Genomic DNA, 14,884 nt, shown 5'->3' on the forward strand with positions numbered 1-14,884 from the left:
ACAGTAGGACACATGCAGGTTTGCAGTTGTGTCAGTGAGAGACCTGCTTGGGTCTCCACTTGGTGTTAACTTTTGTCAGGCCCTGTAGAGTTTGATGTGTGAAATGATGCATGGTTCTGAATGCATATCTTTTGAAGGAGCCTATTCTCCTGGGAAACACAGGAGTTAATCCCAGAAAACCAAATCTTTAAACAACTAGCAATTCCAAACTGGGTGTGTAATACAAATCAGGGTGCTTGTTTCTCAATTGCAAAGATGGTATGCAAACCATTGCAAAGTATGGTGTGTGTGCGTAAAGATAAAAATGTCTTTAGTGACCTGTCTCAAAGTTAAAGCATCAGCACTAGAAATTTGATGCTGCAGGAGTGTTGAACCAATGAGAATCTCACCACTGCCTATGCTCAGCCGGACCCCTCCCAGAAAGATGTTGCTGGACAACGACTCCTTGTCCCACACGGTGAGCTCCAGACAGACGTTGTGAAGGTCACTGGGCTTCAGGCCGCTGTAGGTAAACGTGTGGTTCCACTGCGGGTTCACGCTCTTCTTCACAACTGGGGTTTTGTGCTTTGAGGCTTTGCTGTTGTCTGGAAGCAGGTATCTGGTTTTGCAAAAATAAAATTGGTACTGTGAATGTACACACATTTTTTCTTTTGGATGTACTGTCATTCTGGTTTCCTCCCAGACATACAGGTAGGTAAATTGGCCCGTGTGTGTGTGTGCACCCTGCGATAGACTGGCATCCAGTCCAGAGTGTATCCTGCCTTTCACCCATATCTTGCCTGGTTAGACTCCGACTCCTCTGTGGCCCTCTATTGGATAAAGTGGCTAGAAAATGGATAGATGGAGTTACTACATTGGAGTGTGAAGTTTGCAGTAAATATGGGTCAAAGAATTCACACTATTTCTAAGAGACCCTAAAGTATGGTCTCAAAGTGTGTTTCTTAAGCTTTGTTTCTGATTCAAGGCTATTACAGATGATCTGACTTCACAAGCAAGGTGTTTCTCACCCTTTGACAAAAGTGTCTGATGTTCCTCCAGACTTCACTGCAGTCAGGTTTTTGGCTTCTTTAACAACTAACTCCACTACTCCACCTTTTGGCAGCTGGGCATTAGTTTTCTTTCCTTTCATAAAACTCTTCTTGGCTGTAGGAAGAGAAAGTATGTTTTTTTTTCTGCATTTTCTTATTAAAGCTGTACTGTAAAGTGGCAAGAAACAATTGCAGGTTTCTCCAGAGGAGCACGGGAACGAGAAGAGACAAGATAGATCAAACCTCTGCCCATTCATCATAAGGCAACAGCGATACTAGTTAGAAAGAATGGATTTAGATTTATTAGGTCAGCCAAAAAATGTTTTTTTCCTCCATTGAAGAGGACACTTCTTTTCAGTTTTAAGAAGCCTGAAGTTAACAGTCTGCCACTAGAAGAGAATACCTTGAAATGGCTCCAGAGGTAATGTGAGGTTTTTCTCTGGTGGGATGTACCGCAGAACTACAGTCAGCTCTCCTTTGTACTGGAGGGCTGCATCCATACAAAGATCCACCTGGGAAACACATACTGTATAATATTAGTGGTAATCTCTTAAGACTGAGCACTGCAATAGCTGCCTGTGTTTGCAATAATATTAAAACATTAATGTAAAAGCATAAATTGTTTTATGCCCGTTGTGGGCTCTACCAACTGTTTCGGTTTCTGTTTTAAGAAAATCAGTGTCCGATTCATGCACATGTGAGAGATCAGCTGTTTCTAGTGTGAAATACTCTTTCAAAGACTGGTACAGAAAGACATACTGTCTTTACATACTGAAAGTATACTGTACATAAGTGTAACATTAAGAGAAAAACAGAATTGCTACTGTATTACCAAATCTTGATTAAAATGGTTGAACTCTTTAATTTAATTCTGCCCCTCAGTTTAATTAAGAAGCTTCCAGGATCTGATTTTCTGTGTCTCAATCCTTCTGTACTGTTGTCCTAGGAACAAGCTGATTACCTTGGGCTGCAGGGAGAACCATTCCTCTGTTTGGTTCTCAAACTCCCACGAATCGAAGGGGACTTCCACCTCTCCCAGGAAGCTGTTGTGTCCAAACCTGTCATTGTGCCACACAGACAGCTGTAGGGTCCTGGTCTCCAGCTGAGAGTGGCTTATTACATACTGCAGGAGAGGAGGAAACCGGTCTGCAGTCATTGATCTCATGAAACCAGCTTCAGGAATAAGAGCTCCATTTCGCTCACTTTCCACCATACCCTGTATTGTGAATGGCTTCTTGTGTGCAGGCAGTCATGTTGACATTAGGACAGTTTTGACAGCACGCGGCCAGAGCAAGGTATGTTTAACTTAATTCCTGCTATAAGGGGCCCTCAGAAAAGCTTAGCTTTGGTACCCTGCTTTTTCCTTCCTTGACTTAATCTCTCTGTAGAGTGTGCTTAATCTTGACTGCAATTCTATTGTGCTCTCTCTGGGGTATTTGCTACAGCTTGACTCTATAGGTACCTATATTGGAAGGCAGCCAGCTTAAACCATTGCATTCATTTGCCATGAAGTGCTGACAAAATCAGACATGGTTTATTTGCCAGAATCCATGTAGAAGTTTCTTTCAGGTGTCGAGTTACAAATGTTAAGGTAACACCATACAGAGGACACAAACTAAAAAAATACCTTGCAAAATTTAGCTTTCACTACTGTAATTTATTTTCCAGTTATTTCTAATACCTTAGTGTATGTCTGCACATAAAGTGGAATTCCTCACAGCATCAATGAGAGAAAAGTCACATTCATTATCTAGAGGTTCAAGTGGGGAACTCTGTCAGTGTGCATTGCAAAAAGTAAACGTTTAATTCCAAGCTGAAAAGCATAAAGAAGAAACAAATCATTTTGTCAAAAACCTTCCAATGGAAGCCAAAATGCTGTGATTCTCCTTTCTACTTTTCAGCATGAAATTAACCTTTACTTGTTCATTATTTTGAAAACAGAATTTCATAACCAGATACTGAGTCAAATCTATGAAATCTATGGAGTAAAGATGATTTCAATAACCTAATATTTTTATAAAGAAATTTTGTTACACTTAGAAGATAATATCAAACAGCAACCTCAACAATATCAATTTGTGAAGTTATTTCAGCATACTGTATTGTTCATTCCATATGAAACTACATGTCCCTCACCAAAATAATTGGATTTATGGACTTTTTGAACAAAGCGTTGCTCTTTTTTTCTAAAAACAAATGGGGTGGTCTTTAGAAAGTTTTGGAAGTTTGGGTCTCCAGCAATGGACCTGGAGAGTCACAGTCCAGCAGGTTTTATAGACAGCCTTTAAATCACCACTTTTAAAGGCCTGAACAAATTTAAATAAGATCAATGAAACAGATGGTGGGTTTAACAAATCACTCAGTCAGTGTACCAAAGCTGTCAATGCTAGGCAGTCATCCCTTACCTTCAGGGTCTCATTGTAGACTGGGTTAGTGGTGTTGGATTTGATGCTTGTTTTCCTCTTGCTCTGACGAGACCTGTCTGGCAGGAGGTATGTCTTCACATAGCTGCAAAACAACCCCCCCAAAAAAACATGAATTGAAAAGCAAAACCAGCATGAAACCTTTGTGTTTATTGTCATTGCAGTGATTTTTTTCTGCTTAAAATAGAACTGAGGTGGCAGAGGCATTTATTCAGCAAAACGAGCGAAATTAAGTAAAATGTATACAATTTGGGACCTTATATTTGTTTTACTCTTGTATAACAGATGCCCGTCTGTTGGTAATTACTTGTGTCTAAAGGGTTATTAGTATGTCAATCTGTGTGACATCTTGAAATATCCGTTCTTTTCAACTGACATCTCTTCCATCGCAATCCTCCTGACATCTTGCCTTTATACACATCTCAAAACAATAGTTATAGCTTGAAATTCATAATACCGCTTGCCGTTTTTATCTCAATGTTATTAACACCAATTTTTTTTTGCCAACGATGTGCATTTTAATATTAACGGCAAAATCTAACCCTGTGTTGATCCAGAGTGATGATAAAAATAGTTGTGACTCAACCATGAAAGAGACAACACGCCAGGTACAGTATCTCGACAGACACAATAATAATCCATACCGGTCAGACCCAGAAAAGTAAAGTAAACCTCTATATTCACTCCATATTCATTTTCTTACGGGTCAGTTCGCTGTTTCTTCTCATCCCCGATGGCCAGGTTGCGACACTCTTTGACCAAGATGTTGAGGGCACCTGTCTTGTAGCTGTAGGTGATGTTGAGCAGGATCTCTCCGCTGATACTGGCGTTGCCATAGTCTCCTGTCTCGCTGTACACACTCATCATGCTGTTCAGGCTGCTCTGCAGGCAAAGACAGAGACACGGTACAATGTCAAGCCAAAGTTACTTTACAGCACTGGCAGTCAACACTTACATTATCTCAGCGGGCTTAGTGTCGAGCTACGGTGCTAGAATTGACGTTTGGGACTGGGGCTAGAGCTAGAAATTTGAGAGAAGAAGTAGAGACAGAATTATAAGTGGACAAGGAGTTATGGTTCATGTCTAGGTTTAGAATTATGAATAAAGTAAAGACTGACTTTGGTGTTTAGGAGTGTGTTAGAGATTTGAATTTCACAGAAAGCATAGCCTTCCAATCAGAAGATTAGGTGGGTCACGTGAAGGGTTCTGCCTAAATTTTAAGACTACAGTGAGTTCAATAATTCCTTATGCAGGAATAAGACAAAAAAATCAGCTTGGTAATGTGAGTGATACTGTAGATATAAATGTTGACATCACTGGGTTTACAAACTATCAAGAAACATAGTAGTCATGCTTATTCACAGATAACAGCAGGCTGATATAATACTTAAAACAGTTTTGGGTAAGCCTTTATAACAAATACCTGTAAAAGCTGTCTTTTAAAATTGGGTAATTTAGTACATGACACAAGTGTCCCTTTTCATTAAGAATTCTTTGCTTTAATGGCCTGTCACAGGAAATTCCTACTCCAATCCTGGAAGACTGCTTCATTATAAGCCTGAATCATAATCACTGAGTTGAACTAATTATCGGCTAATATGTAGTGATATAATAGCTTCTCTTCAGCTCTTCAGGTGTTGATTGAAAGAGACATACTGTATAGAACTTGCTGGTTTGCAGCATTTCAGGACTCAAGTTGGGTAAATCAGTACTATAAAGTATGATTTTACAGTATGTGTGACAAAACTCAGGATAAGACATGCAAAGCAGAGAAAGAGTGAAAGGTAGCATAGAGCACTTACAGTTTCAGCGTCAGAGTCAGGGACATTAAGATAGTTCCACTTTCTCTCTGAGCCAGGCTGAGTAGAGCAGAAGAGGAAGCACAGAAAACAGATTGGAAAGGCAGTGACAGCCAGGCTAGGGGCAAACGTCCTAGTGATCTGTGTCTGAGATCTCTCTCTGACCCTCGATGACATAAACAGCTTTACATTCTGTATCTGTTACCAATGCCGACAAAGAGGAACAGACACATCTTGTCAGATTGAGCTGAATTCAAACTAATTTCATCACAAGGTACTTGCTGGAGAATGAGCCAGACAGATACGAATGTGTTTTGTCCTGCACATGGAAGAAAAAGCTTCAAACAGTTAAAGGAAATTCCATGTTTTTCAGTGCTCTGTTCTGAAAGAGTAGCCATCTTTATGTGGTGTAGTATAAAAATGTACTAAACAGGTGTGTATATATATTTTTTTCCATCAGCACAGTGATGAAAGAATAGGTTAAACTCCAGCACTTGCATCATGGAAAATAAAGCATTTCCAATTGGATGTTTATTTTAGGACTTACTTGCAAGCAAAGAGCACTAAATTAATTAGGGAGTATCCAGGATACTTTTCATTTTTTTGGTTTGTATTTTTACTATGAAGTCGAATATACAGAATGCCCATTCCAGTTATTTTTTTCATTTGAAATTAGGTGGGAAAGAGCCAATATTTCTGGCTGTAAAAGTTCACCTTTTTAAGATCAGGAACAAGCAGAGGTCAATTCTCTTAAAAAATTGGTGGATAGCATTATTTAAAAAGAATGTGCTAAAGAGACATCACAGAGGGAGTCAGAGGGTTCTTATTTGGACAAAAGCAGGACACAAACCTGTGCAAGTTGCAAACTATCAGCCACCTTAGAATTTGTGAAAAAAAAAATTGGCAGAAAATACAAAGTAGAGAAAATATTTTTTTAGCAAAGGAAAAGGTGAATAATTACTTGGAAATGTGGCCAGTGACCAATCCCCTTCATAGAAAACTCCAGCTTGTTACACATTAAAGAACTTACCACAGATAATGCGCTTGTTACAGTTTTCTGAGTAGCAAAATTATGTGCCGACATCAGTTCATCAATGTCTTCCTCTCTTTCTTCATCCGAATAGTTCTGAAATTGCACAGGCAACACTTTCTCAAAATTACTTTAAAAAAAGGTCACAGCAAATTGGATTGTGTTTTATTAATTGTTCCCTGCAGAAGAACATAATGACATAATGAATATGTAATGTCACATCAGTAGCTGGCAGGTAATTCCTTGTAATTATGGAAAACCTTGATGTTCCTGAAGTTCTAACAAAGTATCTGTTATTCAGACTTTACTAGGCTATTCATGGAGCCCAGTTATTTTTTGCCATGATAAATACAATCTCAATAAAAACAAAATATTAATGATGATCTTCGAGCAAATTAACAGATATAAATATATATATATATAATATAAAATTGACAGATAATAAAAAACACCATAAAATGACTGTTCAACAATTCTGTGTGGCTGAAGTTTGAAAAAGTTTAAACTGTTTTTTCAGTTCAATGTTCACCTCTTTCATGTGCAAACAAACCTTGAGAAGTAAATTGGTCTAAATGTGTTAAGCTGTTGCTGAAATGCCTGGCCTCCAAAGATAAGCACTTTTTTTAATTGTAGGGACCTCCTGAAGCAAAGCTGCAGAATTTGCAGTAAGATTTGATAAAAAAAGAGGCTAAAATGCTTTGTTTGCCTGTTTACAGCATGAAACAATTTTCTCAGTTCTAAATCCATGTTTCCTATTAAAAGATCAAAGAACCATTTCAGCTGAATCCATTTTTTTTTGCTCTTGAGCAATGTGCAGGGGAAGCTATCTAGTTAAATGGAGGTCATAAATCTGGTTCGCAGTGGTATATTTAATATAGCCCTAAACATCCCTATAGGGTTTACTTACGGTACAACAGTAGTCAGAGTGAGATTAATACGATTGCTGCCTGGGAGTGTTTGTATTTTTTCATTAATTAATTTATACTGTAAATATGGTAACATACTATACATACTGTAACTACAATATGCACTACACAGGGTGAACTGATATAAAGAATAAGCTATTAATCAACAGTCTCCTCTATAAATCAGTGGATGAAACTAACAGCTTTGCAGCTGTGACAAGTGGCCCATTCTGCTTAGTGCAAAGGTTAACGACATTGTGTGCCCCTATCGGTGCAATCACTCCAGAGGGGCCTGACTTACCTCATCGTTCAGCTCCCCAGGCACAGACTGACACCGCAGGCTCAGGGTCTCCTCGTTCAACTCGGCACACGAGCTGCTGAGGTCCACCTCTGACCGGCTTCGATCTGGTATTTGAGGAGAAAAACATTCATTTTAAAGCCAAAGGGACTGGAAAAAGTGGGGGCGTATGAAGGTTGTCGTGGGTTTGGATTCTTAAGGTGTGTGCTTCATTTCGTATTTTGTTTGACTCTATGCAAGGCCTGATTTTGCTACCTATTTAGATATACAATACAGTATGTTTGCAAGGGTTTGGTGCAGAGAACTATCACGAATAGTCAAATACATATACAATATGAACAAGTCCACCCCTCTACCATTGCATATTGTACTACAGTATACAGTATATAGCATGTATGGTTAAAAGACATAAGCATAACCCTTCCTTACATGATAATTAATAAACACATTGGCTTTAAATTAATTTAAATAACATAGATCAGCCTTCTCTGCTTCTGTGATCAGCGTGCCCCACTGTAGTGAAACTGGCAGTGAGTCAGTAAAGTTTTTCCTGCCTGTCATTCCCCACACTGCTGACACAGAACTGGGAGTGTTCATTACAATACGAAAACAAGGCCACTCTGAGGTGTGGATGTGGGGTGCTGAATACCTAGGCAGGAGGCAGGGGGCAGGGGGCAGGGAGCGTTTCATAGTTAGATTCATCTCACAATCTTAGTCTGTTGTGCCACTGATTGTGGCGCTGCTGATTTCTGATACCCGATAACATGTTAAGGAAGGACATGAAGTGACTTATTCATGTAAGGAAACCCTCAAATGTCACCAATTCGAAGCAGTTGTAGAAAGAATATTTGGCCAAAATTCATAAAAGCTGATATAGAGACTGATAAACAATTATAGTCAATGCTGCTCAAGGAGGTGCCATCAGTAACTGCATCTAAGAGATAACGTACTGGTTCACACAAGTATATTTAATGTTGGATAATTTTGTTCACGTTATAATACAAATATACTGTAGCTGTGTGTTATGTGTTTCAACATGTTATCTTTATCTTTCACGAGGATCTAATTACATTTTATGTTTAAAATATACAACAATATAGCTCAATCTGGGGGTCCAGAAAAGCTTTCTCCAGACCGTTTCAGAATTTCAGAGCTTGGCAGTACAGAGTGCTACCTAAAGTATATTATTACAGATATTATCTTTAAAATGTTTAAAAATACTTAATGGATCCACTATATAATAATAACTGTGTAACTAGTTTGGTGGGTCTAAACATGGTGCTGTCTGAACCACTGTTGCTCACAGCTAAAACAAAACATACAGTACAAGCAGTCTAGAACAGAATGGCTGAAGGAGACAGGCTGCCAGAGACGCAATTTAGAGGCTTCAGGACTCAACTTGAAAACCTTAAATAATTTATATATAGAGATTTTTTTTTCAATTTGCATATAGCTGCTGCCACCAGCTAATCAGCGATAGGTTGACAGATTTAATGCAGGACTTTGAAGTAGGAAAACTTTTTTCTTCATCTTGATCGGCAATTTCAGTTAAAGAACTGGCAGGTTTATCCTGAGCAGCTTAAACAATACTTTATCAGAACTTTACTGTTATAAGCTTTGACGTTTTTCTATACTATGTATACTATTAATCTAATTTCACAAAATGTTTTCTCAACCACGGCCTCATTTTACTGTTTCATTATCTCATACCCTCCCATTAGATACTTTTAATTAAGCCATTAATCTATTGTCTACAGTTAAAAACATAAAACAGTATTCCTCCTTAGTTTCAATCTTTGTCAGCGTCTTGTTTTGAAAGTATGGCATAGAAACCAAGCTTTGACTAAGTGCGCTGTCAGATTTTTCTTATTGCTGGTAATGGCACACCTGAGGAGAGAGAAACTCTGGATACAGCAATCGATGGAGTCCCGGACATTTTCCTGTAGTTCCGATGTGCCATGTCATCGTACGTGCCTGCCATGCTCTCTGCACCATCCACCTGAAGAGAAAAAAATGATTACCAAATACTGTCAGAGAAGCGGCTATTAGTCTGAGGTTTTTTTTTTACAGGAGTCAGCATTGATTTTCTTAAGCATGGAATGGTACAACACTAAAACATCAATCATGACTACACTGTCATACTGTGGGTGGTACCTAATAGATTCTCCATTCTTTCCTCCTTTAGGAGCCCTAAGCAACATTACACAGCTATGACAGAGACACCAGGCAGTAAGGATCTGACAGCTTTGGCTGCAGTATTGTAATCTCACAGTGCCTTCCTGGTGCCATGGGTCCAAGCAGCAGACAGTGCCATACAAATGAAATCAAGGACAGGATTCAGTGATAACTCTGAAGGGAAACCGGAGTATTCCAATGCAGTAGCAGCATTTTTTACTATTGGTGAGACAGGCCAACCAAACATGTTTCTGCTGCGGGGGAACAACATCCATGTTGCCATTTCTTAAAAGCACTCAGGGAGAGCAAGGTATGTTCTTGTTTAGAATGGTGGATAATGAAGAAGAAACCACTATCCACACCAGGATATTCCCAAATCTATGAACAGGCCCCATGGGAAAGCCATACAGGAACTGGAATCATTTGATATCATCTACGAGGTGGCAAGTGCACTCTATAAAGAAAAGCTCACACAAACTATGGAATCTTTTTCCATTAAAAAGAGATACAATGTTAGTATTAACATGCCTCCAAACAAACCCTTCTGATGGCGGTAGCATACTGTATCAAGCAGAAGGGACCTAATTGGAGCCAGAATGTCAGATAAACTTCAGGAGCAAGTTTCACACTTTGTCATATCCTGAACTGCCTCATTCAGTGCAGACAGGTGCATAGGCAGTCCTAAAACAACTCCCATTTCAGGAGCAAGTGTGTACATATAGTATACACTCAGGCTCAGAGTCAATTCAGTAGCACTATTTCGTTCACTGACTCGAATTCGATTCAGTGGCGCTGGTTCATTCGAGTGAATTCGTCAATTCAATCAATCCATCAAATCAATGAATCAAATTAATGAATTTCTGATTTAATGGAACTGAAATACATTTGTTCACTAAAATGAATCGAACAGCCTGACTCTAGTGAGGCAATTGGAGCTTTCCTTTGACAAACAATGAGACTGCATTTGAAAGTAAGTGCACTTTGAAATCAATTAATTAAGATACTCTTGAACAGTAATGTGTTGTTTTATTGTACACAGAACAAGTCTATCCCAAGAGTGAGCAAATCAAAAGCTAAAGAAACAGTATCCCAAATGGTTCAACAAATGTATTAGAAAAAGCACAAGGAAAAAGATTTTACAAAATGATTCACAAACAAAAGGATATAGACAAGAAAAATGGTGAATTCTGTGTAAGGTAAAAAAAAGAATAAAAAAGAGAACTTGAGAAAAGACGAGAGAGAAATGGAAAGGAAAACTGCAATGGAGGCTAAAATAAAATAATGAAAAGAGTGCTTTTAATAGTACAACATGAAGTGAAAGATATTTGGGATAACAATGCAAAACGTCTGGACCACAAGAACAAAACAGCCGATGCACTAAATGAGTGTTCCCCAAGGAAGAAGTCAATAGCATGCCTCAGGTTGCTTTGGATGATGATGTTTAATGAAGACAAGTGCAGGACTTTGTATATCTGTAGCAAAAACATGAACTATAAATACAAAAATGGACACACTGTTCCAGATCAGGCATGTCATTTACAGTACAGTACATCTCCTAGACAATGTGGGGAAGCAAATGAAAATGAAAATTTTAGGATATACTGTATAGTTCAAGTGCAGAATTTAAATTGGGGGCTGTTATTGTCCAAAGTACTAGTAAGAATCCGTTTAGAATACCATGTATGAATTTGACATGTTATCGAAAATAAATTTATGGATATTGCATTTAAAACTGGGAACTGGAATATGTCTTTACCCAAAGGGTTCAGAGAGTGTGGAACAAACTACCCAGACATGCAACTGAAGCCGATTCCCTGACGTCTTCCAAGAAATTATACTACTGTACATGCGTTCCTTGGATCACTTATCCTACAACTACCAAATGCGCCAGGTGGGCCAAATAGCTTCCTGAAAGCAATTCACAAAATCATTCTAGATGATTGTGGAAGTATAGTAGCAAGTGTAATTCTTGTTCTCTGCTGCCTTAAAGCTATAAAGAACACTGGTCCCCCTTACCCTCCTGCTGTTTCCTGATACTGCGCTGCGCTTGCTGGGTGTGGGGGATCTTCCCGGTGTGTGAGAGCGGAGATTGTTGGGAACTGTCGGCACCCCAGATGACTCCAGAGCAAGAGTACTCCCCCTGTTGATCGTGAGAGGGAAATGAACAAAGGAGAAAGGAAACAAAGGAGATGTTGCTCTTTTATTATGCAGTGGTATGCAGTAGCTCAAAAACAGTGCTTGGAACAAACAAAATAAAACTGTGACTGTTTCAATTTAGTGTAAGTAATTGTAGATATAATTCTGTTAGAGGTATTATTTTATTGTGCTGCTGTAGCAGCATCATACTGTTTTTATGCTGCACAACTGCTGTCTGTATTACAGAGCAAAATTTCCTTGTGTTGTAGAAAAACCCCACCATGTTTTGTTGTCAGAATTTATGAAGGGTGTTGGGTTACTTTTGATTCATTCTGGGTCTTAGTCTCAAGCTGGAATTGCTGGTTTAGTAAAGTTCTGTTTTCCATTGTCTGATCTTTCAAAGTCTCCTGTCCTGTCTCTTTTTATTCATAAACAACTGTAATATATATGCCTGCTCACATACTATAATCACATAACTGTAAGGTTGTATCCTTAGTTTCTGGTTACATTTACATTGATTTTAATTCACTCCAAACAACAAACAAAAAAAAAGTTACAATTTACAAACAAGGGAAAGAGCATTTAAACATAAGCAAGCCTTAACTAACATCAGTAACTGAAAGGTTAAAGGATATTCCTCTGAAAAAACAAAGGTAATACTTTTAAACCTTTAAAATTATCAAAGGTTATCCTTTCAACCTTTCAAGTTAAGACTTTGTCAGAAAAAATATGCTGGCCTAGGTTCAATGAGAACTCAAGCCAGTTTGCAAGGGTTAAACGTTTAAACCCGGATGATAAATTAACATTTATTTTACTCACCACCCACAAAACGAGAACAATACACAAAGGAAAACAATTCCAAGAACCATTAAGTACAAGTTAACATAACTGCAATTCAGTTTAGTTGCAGCAACCATTCAATTAGATGAATTGCAAAGCAATTGTTACAAAGCAAGCATGTGGATGCTTCTATGTTGTCAGTGTGATTAAAAGTGTTACCACTGTTATCAAGAAGAAAACAATAGCCAATCTCCTGTATGTCTTTGCACATGTCACATTAATATCAAATCGAATAACATATCATTGCTCCTTTTTCTTCATGATACAGGAGGGCATTAAGGGCCATCACTGTAAGAGCTCAGTCTATATACAGTATACAGTATACTGTATGATGATTGCCACTAATGACAGCAATTTGATGATGTATGGTCATTTCCATAAATACAGACTCCTGTTTTGAGATTTTGGTGTTGGTTTGCAGTTCCAGTTGCTGTTCTATAATATTCCTAATCTGCAGACTTCAACCAGGAATTAATGAGACTACTTCATGGCCTCTGATTATTCATAGAGACTCTTAATGACAAAATGGCTTTAACATTACTGCACAATAAATGCTTGCTGAAGCACGTGTGCAATGTTATCAGTTCAATCCCAATTCCTACTTTCCTTGTTATTTTGCTGCTAATACTCAGTTTAGAGAAAGGACCCTCATTGATCTGAGCAAATGATTGATTGTATTACTCTACCTACAGTACATCTTCAGCTTTGTGCAGCTTCTTGGAAGAGGCACTGGATAGTTTTTAAGTGGTGGCTTATGTTTCACATTTTTAGATACAATCATCTTGCTTTTTCTATATTTGCTCCCAAATGTTCAGTGAAAAACAACATTTCAGTATTTTTTAAACCCAACCAGATCATAAGGAAATGAACACAATACAAATAAAGCACCTGACTAGTATCCTCATTACTTGGTTAAAAGGTAATAAGTGATTGGTTTAACATGTATGATCACTGCTATGAATCTGGTTCAGGACGTTGATGTACTAATGTTACCCAGCTGTGGGAGTATATTTCATCTCTAAGGTACGTGCAGGATGGTAGAGAAACCCCTCGTGCCGCTGTGCCCCACCTGTTGGATCGAGGTGTAGAACGGCCACTGCGAACGCTGTGTGCGTCCAGGTCCGAGGCTGAGCCTATGCTCCGGGAGTCTTCAGCCCGGAAATCCACACCATTCTCAGCTTTGAGCAGCGGCCTGTTACCTCGCTTCTCCAGCCTGAGTCTGCATCAGGGTCACAAAGGAAGACCATCTGCTCATCTCTGCATGCTTACGATTATAACGTACACACACAACACTCAATACGAAGTGGTACGGCTGTGTTTTGTGGCTAAAAGGACTCTTGTCAAAACAACGTGTTTTGTGTTTTGGCTAAAGTGCTTTGACTAATGTTCAGTTATACAGTAGGTACTGTATTCTTTCCTTTTTTCTTTTTAAGGTTTGATGAATTAAATTGTGTCTCATTCTATATGGTAGAAAACTGTAATTCAACAGGTAACTGCCCAAACAAAGGAAACACCAGCATAAAGTGTCTTAATGGGGTGCTGGGCCATCACAAGCCACTAGAACAGCTTTGGTGTGTCTTGGCATAGATTCTGCAAGTGTCTGGAACTCGACTGGAAGCATGAGACATCATTTGGTGTTTTGTTGATGGTGGTGGAAAACTCTATCTTAGGTGCTTCTCCAGAGTCTCCCATAAGTGTTCAGTTGGGTTAAGATCTGGTGATTGGGGAGGCCATGGCATGGTTTATATTGTTTTCATGCTCATCAAACCATTCAGTTACCACTGGTGCCGTGTGAATGGGGGCATCGTCATCCTGAAAGATTCAACTTCCATCAGAAATGAAACACTCTGAAAGCAAGTACTTACTGGCATCTACCATGCCATCGAAGGAGTTGAGTGGGCCTAAGCCGTGGAAAATGCACCCCACAGCTTTACAGCGCAAACAGAGCCCCTCACAGTGGGAAACAAGCACTCGAGCCTGTAGGCTTCTTTTGGTGTGCACCACAAATGTAAGCCAACTTGTTGAGTGCAGGGTGAAGAATGAGTCATCTGACTACATGACTTTTTTCCACTGCTGGAAGTAGACCAATTCCTGCGATCTTTGCACCACTTTACCTCCAAAAAGGGCATTTTTAGATGTAATAGGGGGTTTATGCACTGCAACCCCACCACAGTATCCCTCTCTGCGAAGTTCTGAATGAAACTGCCTGCTCACACTTTTAGATTTTTGCAGTCAACAGACTCAGAGTAA

General features: G+C 39.0%; 1 protein-coding gene across 6 annotated transcripts in view; it reads right to left on the reverse strand.

The window, feature by feature from the left end:
* Positions 1-14,884, reverse strand: part of sytl5 (synaptotagmin-like 5) — a 70,866-nt gene that overhangs the window by 2,110 nt on the left and 53,872 nt on the right. For 5 of the 6 annotated variants that reach the window (XM_088598963.1, XM_088599001.1, XM_088598993.1 and 2 more), the window contains 12 exons: positions 13,704-13,853; positions 11,675-11,798; positions 9,371-9,482; positions 7,487-7,590; positions 6,281-6,376; positions 5,254-5,310; positions 4,155-4,333; positions 3,434-3,536; positions 1,990-2,151; positions 1,432-1,540; positions 1,008-1,143; positions 390-598 (listed from right to left, as the gene is read on the reverse strand). In XM_088598963.1, the coding sequence (XP_088455089.1) occupies positions 390-598; positions 1,008-1,143; positions 1,432-1,540; positions 1,990-2,151; positions 3,434-3,536; positions 4,155-4,333; positions 5,254-5,310; positions 6,281-6,376; positions 7,487-7,590; positions 9,371-9,482; positions 11,675-11,798; positions 13,704-13,853 (1,541 nt within the window). The remainder of the gene's footprint in view (positions 1-389; positions 599-1,007; positions 1,144-1,431; positions 1,541-1,989; positions 2,152-3,433; positions 3,537-4,154; positions 4,334-5,253; positions 5,311-6,280; positions 6,377-7,486; positions 7,591-9,370; positions 9,483-11,674; positions 11,799-13,703; positions 13,854-14,884) is intronic. The other variant, XM_088599008.1, reaches the window with a different exon arrangement.

Source organism: Lepisosteus platostomus, chromosome 2 (genome assembly GCF_059453375.1).
Source record: "Lepisosteus platostomus isolate fLepPlt1 chromosome 2, fLepPlt1.hap1, whole genome shotgun sequence".
Lineage (NCBI taxonomy): Eukaryota > Metazoa > Chordata > Actinopteri > Semionotiformes > Lepisosteidae > Lepisosteus > Lepisosteus platostomus.